The 8,601-nt window shown below is 36.7% G+C and overlaps 1 protein-coding gene across 5 annotated transcripts; it reads left to right on the top strand.

Annotated features, from left to right (window-relative positions):
- Window positions 1-826: 826 nt before the first annotated feature.
- LOC130985208 (dammarenediol II synthase-like) lies at window positions 827-7,723 on the top strand. 5 transcript variants are annotated; one of them, XM_057908041.1, is made up of 12 exons: window positions 827-983; window positions 2,655-3,092; window positions 3,162-3,251; window positions 3,355-3,549; window positions 4,386-4,470; window positions 4,541-4,896; window positions 4,989-5,551; window positions 5,628-5,771; window positions 6,688-6,865; window positions 6,954-7,034; window positions 7,129-7,212; window positions 7,306-7,723. In XM_057908041.1, the coding sequence occupies exons 2-12, from the start codon at window positions 2,691-2,693 to the stop codon at window positions 7,423-7,425; spliced, it is 2,298 nt and encodes a 765-aa protein (XP_057764024.1). In that variant the 5' UTR covers window positions 827-983; window positions 2,655-2,690; the 3' UTR covers window positions 7,426-7,723. The 5 variants fall into 5 exon arrangements, with proteins under 5 accessions (XP_057764024.1, XP_057764025.1, XP_057764022.1 ...); XM_057908042.1 differs by having other exon boundaries at window positions 912-983; window positions 2,537-3,092; XM_057908039.1 differs by lacking the exon at window positions 827-983 and adding an exon at window positions 2,020-2,407 and having other exon boundaries at window positions 2,490-3,092.
- Window positions 7,724-8,601: the final 878 nt, after the last annotated feature.

Here is an 8,601-nt window from a genome sequence, read left to right as displayed (position 1 = left end):
CTTAATTTATTATAATTTTTAATTATATTTTTTTCAATTTTAATTTATTATGCTTTCATATTATAAAAAGATAACTAACAAGGGTTCACTCATCCAATTAGGGTTTATACTTATTTTTGTTATCTTTATTTGAATTAATAATTGATTATTTGGGTTCATTAATTCAAAGTTAGGGTATATAATTTTTTAAAATTTCAATTTTTAGTTATAAATATTAATTAGAGTTCATAATATAATTATATTTTTTATTTTTATAAAAAATAATTATAAAAAAGATAAATTTAGAGTGGTACACACAAAATAATGGAACAGAAGATCCGATCTGGGCTATTACTGCCCAGTTCACAAATGACCACTCATTTCTACAAAAAGATAAAAATAACTCATTTCAATACCCAAAAGTTTATGAGTAAAATTATCTTTTGTGAGATACGATGTGTACACTTCGAATGAAATTGCTATATCTATTCATTTTATTTTAATTTGGACAACGCGCGACGTCATTTAACTAAAATTTATTACTAATAATCCAAATTAACTTATAATTAAATTATATCCTAACGACAAAAAGGTTAAACTCCCAACTAAAAGCCGATGAAAAGCAGACAATCATGACCAATTCATACGTTGCTTTTGGCATAATCCACTGTCGTAATGTGACTATAAACTTCAATTATTATTGTAATCTTCATGCAAAATTAAAGTGTGTGTACATGAAGAATTTCACAAAAAAAAATTGGACATATAATATTTATTAATGTATAGCACCCATAGATTGACGTTGACAAATAGGAATAAAGTCTGCAGCCCATATAAGACTTTTTCCCCCTCTTGGTGGATTAAATTTCTCAAGCAAACTCTGCATCACTTTCGTTTATATAAGTAGTCTATGCAGAAACTAATTCTACTACAAAAACAAACTTCTAATTTCTGCTAGCTCACAAATATTGGTCACACCCTTTAACTTCTGCCCTACATTTCAGGTATGTATGCTTTCTTCTTTATGTTCCTTTTGGGTGTGGATCCTCTGCTGTTGGGGAAATACAACAATTAATTCGCTTTGCTCCGTTCATCAATAGTATACAATTTTTGCTGGACACGGGTTTAATTGTTAGATGTGTAGTTGTAATTGAATTGAGCGTGATGTCATATAAAAAATGAGTGATTGTAGTTAAAAAAAAAGAAGAAGAAACTGAGATCATGTTTAAAAAATGAAAATAGTATACTCTTTGTGGACGCCAAATCAAATAAATGTTGTATACTCTCGATGGACGGAGGTAGTACGACATATACTTCTCGATGAACTATACTACATGCATTATCTACTATATGTGTGTTAAATTTTTATGTGTTTAACTATATATATATATATATATATATATTGCGAAATGGAGTAAGATATTTTGTTTGTATCAACCAACGAGACATTAATTGATAAATTAATTTTAGTGATAAGAAAAGTACCAAGTGGGGTTGCGGAAATTTTGAAGTGTCTGTCTTTAGCAATTTTGGATTTGTATCAATTTAATGTTTGATTTGAAGGGTAGCATCTTGGGAGGCGCTATAAATCGAGTTCGGTTAGCCAAATTATTTCAAAACAATGGGCCTCGTTCAATTATTTGAAAATGATTTTTTACCGATCATGAATTCGTTCAATAAAGTGATTAATTAATCGTAAATTTTCATGTTTATTCACAATTTTTAAATTAAAATGAGATTTTATTTTAACCGACCCCTTTGTGTATATATACATCACATCATTGCAGTCCTTGAACATTAAATAAATTAAATTAATATTATAGGTATATTAATTTTATACTAATAATGTAATTTAATTGGATACCCTATATATATCATAAGATGTCAACTTAATTTGTCTCTTCCAATAAAAAAAAAAACAAAATAGAAAAGAATTGGCAAAAGCGACAAAAAGAACATGTGTTTTGTTTTTTCAAGGACCTAAAAAAATTTCAAGCACGCCAATATATATGAGTCTTAAACAGTCTAAACTCCCATCTATATTCGGTATATTAATCATCAATTCAGCTGGCACTTCTGCAACTTTTAATTGAGTCTATGATTGAGAAGATTGATTTTGGAGATCGAATCTTTATTTGATAATTTATATAATATGGTATTGGTGTCTGAGCATTATGAATAAAATATACAACCACATGTGTTGGATATTGAATACACAGCCAACCAAGTTTTACTTTGCGAGTATTTTTCAAACACGTATTTCAAAATTATAATCTACCAAGTTATCTACCCCTTCTATAAATAGCATCACTCCAAACCTCCACTTTCGCCACATATAAAACACACACACACACACATATAATCTTAGTTTAGAAGCTATTTCAGCCGAAGCATCTACAGACACTACAGATTCTTACATTCATTTCTTGTACGTATATATATCTTCGCTTGCTAAAAACTCTGCTTTATTTTTCGATTTTTATCTATCTGAATTGTAGCATGAAATTTAGTAGTAGTGTGGAAGTAAATTAAGACGTGCACGTCGCGACTTGTGTAGCTTTAACTGCAGAAAAAGCGTGAGCCCTAAATCGTGTGCGTGCTTCATGCATCTTATCATAAAACCTAGTATTTCTCGAAGCTCAACTGTTTTAATCTGCCGGAAAATTATTTTCCAGCTGACGGAAAGGAAAAATAAATAAATTTAAAAAAAAATGTGGCGGCTGAAGATCGCGGAGGGCCACGGCCCGTATCTGTACAGCACGAACAACTTCGTCGGCCGGCAGATATGGGAGTACGACGAGAACGCCGGCACGGCGGAGGAGCGGGAGGCGCAGCTCGTCGATTTCCAGAAGGCCCGCGACGACTGGAGCGAGAACAGGAAGAAGGGGTTCCATTCGTGCGCCGATTTGTTCCTGAGACTGCAGCTGAAAAGGGAAAGCGGAATCGATCTGCTCGGAATCCCGCCGGTGAGGATCGGAGAGAACGAAGAGATCAGCTACGAAGCCGCCACGACCGCCGTGAAGAAGGCGCTGCGGGTGAACCGGGCGGTCCAAGCCAGCGACGGCCACTGGCCGGCCGAGAACGCCGGCCCGCTCTTCTTCACTCCCCCTTTGGTAAGCTTATAATTTTGTTTTACTATTTTAATTTTGTAACTAATTGTTTAGTAACGTTTTGTGCGACAGCTGATATCTTTGTACATAAGCGGGACGCTCAACAAGGTGCTGACACCTGCGCACATTAAGGAGCTCATCCGCTACATCTACAACCACCAGGTGATTTTATCAATCATGCCAAATTGATGTATTTAATTATTAAAGAAAAAGAAAAAAAGAAAAAAAAGTGGTGGAGATGCATAACGGTGTTTGTACGGTGCAGAATGAGGATGGGGGGTGGGGATTTTACATAGAAGGGCACAGCACAATGATTGGATCAGCGCTAAGCTACGTGGCGCTAAGGATACTGGGGCAGGGACCAGATGACGGCGACGGCGCCATGGGCAGAGGAAGGCAGTGGATTCTTGATCACGAAGGCGCCACCGGAATACCCTCATGGGGAAAGACGTATCTTTCGGTAATATATTCACTATTTAATTTCCACACATATATCTATCAATGTTTTGGACACATGACACATATTCTTAAGTCGTCTACTAATGTGGTTGAACCAAAATTTAAACAAAAAATCATTAATTTCCTATGTATATCAGGTAAATAGTTAGTTGGTATGACTACGAAATTAAAAGTAGGACTAAAAGAAATGAAAGACAATTTGTGGGTGATCACTCAAGATATCCTTAGAATTCAGATACATTATTCAAAAACTAGAAAATTAAATCTGGGGAGGAGTAGCAAATATCTCCCTAAGTCCCTATTATATAACCTCATAACATATTTATCACCTTATCTTTTGATTTTGGGCTGTTAGCTCCTCAATATCTTAGAAGAAATGCAAAATTCCCCATATTTCTGACGGACACTTTACTCCGTCAATATTTTTCATTTTTTATTTATTATTATCTCTCAAGTGGATCTCACTCTATTTATCAATGTATTAGGAAGAATGAACTTTCCTTTATTTGGTATTTTTAATTAACTTTTATTCTTTTTGATATAATCCCGAAAATATATAAAAGCAGTCGCACCTTCGTTTTTTATTGTTTCATTTATTTCTATTTTTTTTCATCGGGTTTCACTGAATTTTGTTACGTTGAAGAAGAAAATTTTCAAATTTGTTGAGGAGCTAACAACTTAAAATCAAAAGATAGGGAGGTAAATATGTTAAAAGATTATCCGATAGGGGCTATTAATTTACTACCTCTCCCTGAAATCTTTAACCTGCCCCAAAGTAACATCCATCAAAAACTTTTAACCATGAAGTATAAATTTTGATGATGAAAATGCTTTCAGGTTCTTGGAGTGTACGAATGGGACGGTTGCAACCCTCTTCCCCCGGAGTTCTGGCTCTTCCCTTCCGTTTTCCCTTACCATCCAGGTACGGGGAGCTCTGTTTCTGTTTTTGTTTTTTGTTTTTGATTCGATACTAAACAAACATCGGAATGCAGCAAAGATGTGGTGTTACTGCCGCACAACCTACATGCCAATGTCGTACCTATACGCGAAACAGTTCCACGGGCCCCTAACCGACGTCGTTTTGGCCCTCCGCAACGAAATCCATTTGAAGCCCTACGACGAGATCGACTGGAACAAGGCGCGACACCACTGTTGCAAGGAGGATATTTACTACCCTCACTCGAAGATCCAGGATGTTCTGTGGGACACTCTCAACTACTGCAGCGAGCCGCTGATGCGGCGCTGGCCGTTGAACAAGATCCGGCAGAAGGCCATGGACAAGGCCATCAAGTACATGCGCTACGGCGCTGAGGAGAGCCGATACATCACCATCGGATGCGTCGAGAAGGTATTAAATTAATTCATCAATAAATTAATTGGTGGCTCTTGCTCCATCGATCATGATATTCATTAACGCTACTGTTTTATCCATTGATGCAGAGTCTCCAGATGATGTGCTGGTTCGCACACGACCCCAACTGCGACGAATTCAAGTACCACTTAGCTAGAGTTCCCGACTACCTGTGGCTGGCGGAAGACGGCATGAAGATGCAGAGCTTCGGGAGCCAGCTGTGGGACAGCACGCTCGCGACGCAAGCAGTCATCGCGAGCGGCATGGTGGAGGAATACGGCGACTGCCTCAAGAAGGCGCATTTCTACATCAAAGAGTCGCAGGTGAAGGAGAATCCCAAGGGGGATTTCATGGCCATGTATCGTCACTTCACCAAAGGCTCCTGGACTTTCTCTGATCAGGATCAGGGCTGGGTCGTCTCCGACTGCACCGCCGAGGCGCTCAAGTGTCTGCTTATGCTGTCGCAAATGCCGACGGAAATCGCCGGGGAGAAGGCCGACGTGGAGCGCCTCTACGACGGTGTGAACGTGCTCCTTTATTTGCAGAGCCCTCTCAGCGGCGGATTTGCGATCTGGGAGCCGCCGGTTCCGCAGCCGTATCTGCAGGTTTTGAACCCTTCGGAGCTCTTTGCGGACATCGTGGTTGAATCAGAGTAAGATTTTTCATTCAATTGAAGATTCATCGCATTTTCATGGGCGACTCTGAAACAGAGTGTGTTTCTTATTCAGGCACGTGGAGAATACTGCTTGTATAATCCAAGCACTCGTCTCGTTCAAGCGTCTGTATCCAGGCCATCGCGCCAAAGAAATCGAAGGCTCTGTCGCACGTGCGATTAAATTCCTCGAAGGAAGGCAATGGCCTGATGGTTCATGGTGAGCTACTTTTTTACTCTTACGTCGAGCATGAGTGTATTTTGAAGTGACACTCGACTAGCAATCGACAAATCTCGAGTATTAGTGCACTTTTAAGAATGCTCGACCGTTTGACTCGCAATGGTTGACCGTGTCGAGCATTTGTTTAGCACTGATGCTTGACTTGCAGGGTGAAAATTGTATCTACTAAAATTTTGAAAATACTAATATTTTACAAAATATATATAAATGAGTTAATGGGCTCAATTAGCCGTTCTTGTATAAGAAAAGGAAAAAATGTCCACCCAAATAAAAATATGGAAAAACTAGCATTTTTTAATGTAAATGTACAATTATACCCTTAATACTGTTACACATTTTTTCGCAAAAGTGTGTAATAACATAAAGTGTGTAACTGCGAAAAGTTTGTAACAGTGTATTTTACACTGTTACACACTTTTTCACAAAAGTGTGTAATAATGTAAAAGTGTGTGGTTGCGAAAAAGTGTGTAACAGTGTAAAATATACTATTACACACTTTTTTCGTTTCTAAAAGGTGTGTAATAGTATATTTTATATTGTTACACACTAAAAGGGTATTTTAGTCAGAAATGCTATTATTTCCATATTTTTATTTGTATGGCTAGAATTTCCTATGACTAAAAGGTTTTGGCTAGACTAGGGTGTGCTCATACCCATTTAGAACTTTTTTACCTTTACATCGAATATTAGTGCATTTTCTAAGAATGCTCGATTGCTCGACTCGCAGTGGTCGAACATGTTGAGCGTTGGTGCATTCACCACTAATGCGTAATGCTTGACATGGTCGACTTGCATTGATCGAGCATTTCAAACAAAGTTTGCGATTTAATTGCTACTTCCACTTCCCTGAAAGAAAAAAAAAGAGAGTAAATTTGAATGATGAATGGTATTGCAGGTATGGATACTGGGGAATTTGCTTCTTGTATGGGACGTGCTTCGTATTGGGAGGATTAGTTGCAGCGGGTAAGACGTATGAGAACAGCGAAACAGTGAGAAAAGCTGTGAATTTCTACTTGACAACACAGAACGAAGAAGGTGGATGGGGAGAAAGCCTCGAGTCCTGCCCAAGCATGGTATTAAATCTATAAATAAATAAATAAATCAATCAAATCATAGAAAAGATGAAATTAAACTCTTAACAATACGATGATGTTGTTACAGAAATACATTCCTTTGGAAGGAAACCGCACAAATTTGGTTCAGACATCATGGGCCATGCTCGGTCTTATGTATTCTGGACAGGTTAGTCCTAATTCCATCTGCAATAAAATATAATTAATATCTACTTATTTAATGTATAATCTAAATGAATTTTGTGGTATTTTTGATGGAGCAGGCGGAGAGGGATCCGAAACCTCTACACAGAGCAGCAAAGCTGTTGATTAATGCACAAATGGACGATGGAGATTTTCCTCAAGAGGTATTTAATTACAAAAACACACACACTTGTATTTTCATTTGGTGTTAAAAATCTGTGAGTTGCTAAAATAAGAAAAATTTTGAAAAATGGCAGGATATAACTGGGGTGTACATGAAGAACTGCATGCTGCATTACGCGCAATATAGGAATATATTCCCGCTGTGGGCACTGGGAGAGTATCGCAAACGAGTCTGGTCATCGCAATGCTTGTAAACAGAGTATATGAGAGCAACCATATTCAAAACAAATATATATATATGTATTTATAGATATATATGTGTCTGTGTGAAGAATGCTTGGGTGAAAAATCTGTGACAGCCCATGTCAAAGAACTAGTACAAAATAACCATGTGAAAGATGGCTTGCGGAAGTCTGCAATAACGAAGCTCGCCAAGTGTTGTTCCTTTTCTTTTTCTCTGTTTTTTAGTGTAAATTATGTAATATCAGCTTTTAAGTTATCATGATCTGTTGATTTCCCAATTGTGAATTTGGAAGTTGAAATTTCCAACAATTCCCAGTCACATTTTTTAATTTTTTTTTAGTATTATAATGGGACTCTAAAAATTAGAAACTAATTTATTGTTGGAGTACATGTTGGGTAAGTTTTCAAAGCTGATGTGGCAATTTGGAAGCTGAAATTCTAGTTCACCATTTGAGGCATCGCAATCGGGGTTGTGATGCGATGGTGAACGGCGTTTGGTTGAGCCACGGCGATGGCTGATTATGCCGAAAAATGGATGAAATATGCGACAATGGCGCAAGATTTAGGAGGAGAAATTGCTAAGTTAGGCAAGAGGTTTTCATATATAGTCTGAAGAAAAGAAAAGGATACAGTTTGGCAAGTGTGCTGCTGATGTTCTTGAAATACAAATTAAATTATGTGGTTGACAATAGCTCTAGTTCTTCATCTCTTGCTAACATCATTCCCTTCAAAAATTATACTGAGGATTGTGCTGTTAATTTATCACTTGATATTCGGAATGAGATTCCGTGTACCACATTTTATGTCCCACTTTGTGTCTCACTTTCAATTTTGTTTAATTTCTTATATATATTTTCTTAAATTTCAATTTTATATGCTTTAGTTTAATTTTGTGATTATTAACTAGAGTTTATTCCATCAATCTAAGGTATATAATTGTTTTTTATCATTTAATTTCACTTTTATTAGCTAATAATAGGTTGATAAATTTAAAGTGATGGTATATACTTTTTAAAAAATTTAATTTTTTGAAATAAATATTAAATATAATTCATAGTATTATAATAAATTTTATTTTTATAAAAAATATTTTTAAATAGTAGATATAAGCATGAGACACAGTGGCACACATGAAATTGTGGGACACTGGATCTCATCCCGATTTGGGATGTCAAAAGTGCGATTGG

Source organism: Salvia miltiorrhiza, chromosome 5, assembly GCF_028751815.1.
Source record: "Salvia miltiorrhiza cultivar Shanhuang (shh) chromosome 5, IMPLAD_Smil_shh, whole genome shotgun sequence".
Lineage (NCBI taxonomy): Eukaryota > Viridiplantae > Streptophyta > Magnoliopsida > Lamiales > Lamiaceae > Salvia > Salvia miltiorrhiza.
Note: the sequence above shows the minus strand (reverse complement) of the source record. Positions and strands in the feature narration are given on the sequence as shown.

Excerpts from the sequence above, each read along its gene's own strand:
- LOC130985208 (XM_057908041.1), top strand. The coding sequence starts at position 2,691 with ATGTGGCGGCTGAAGATCGCGGAGGGCCACGGCCCGTATCTGTACAGC. Across the intron at positions 3,550-4,385 it reads GGGGAAAGACGTATCTTTCG|GTTCTTGGAGTGTACGAATG; the intron begins GTAATATATTCA and ends AAATGCTTTCAG. Across the intron at positions 7,213-7,305 it reads ATGGAGATTTTCCTCAAGAG|GATATAACTGGGGTGTACAT; the intron begins GTATTTAATTAC and ends GAAAAATGGCAG.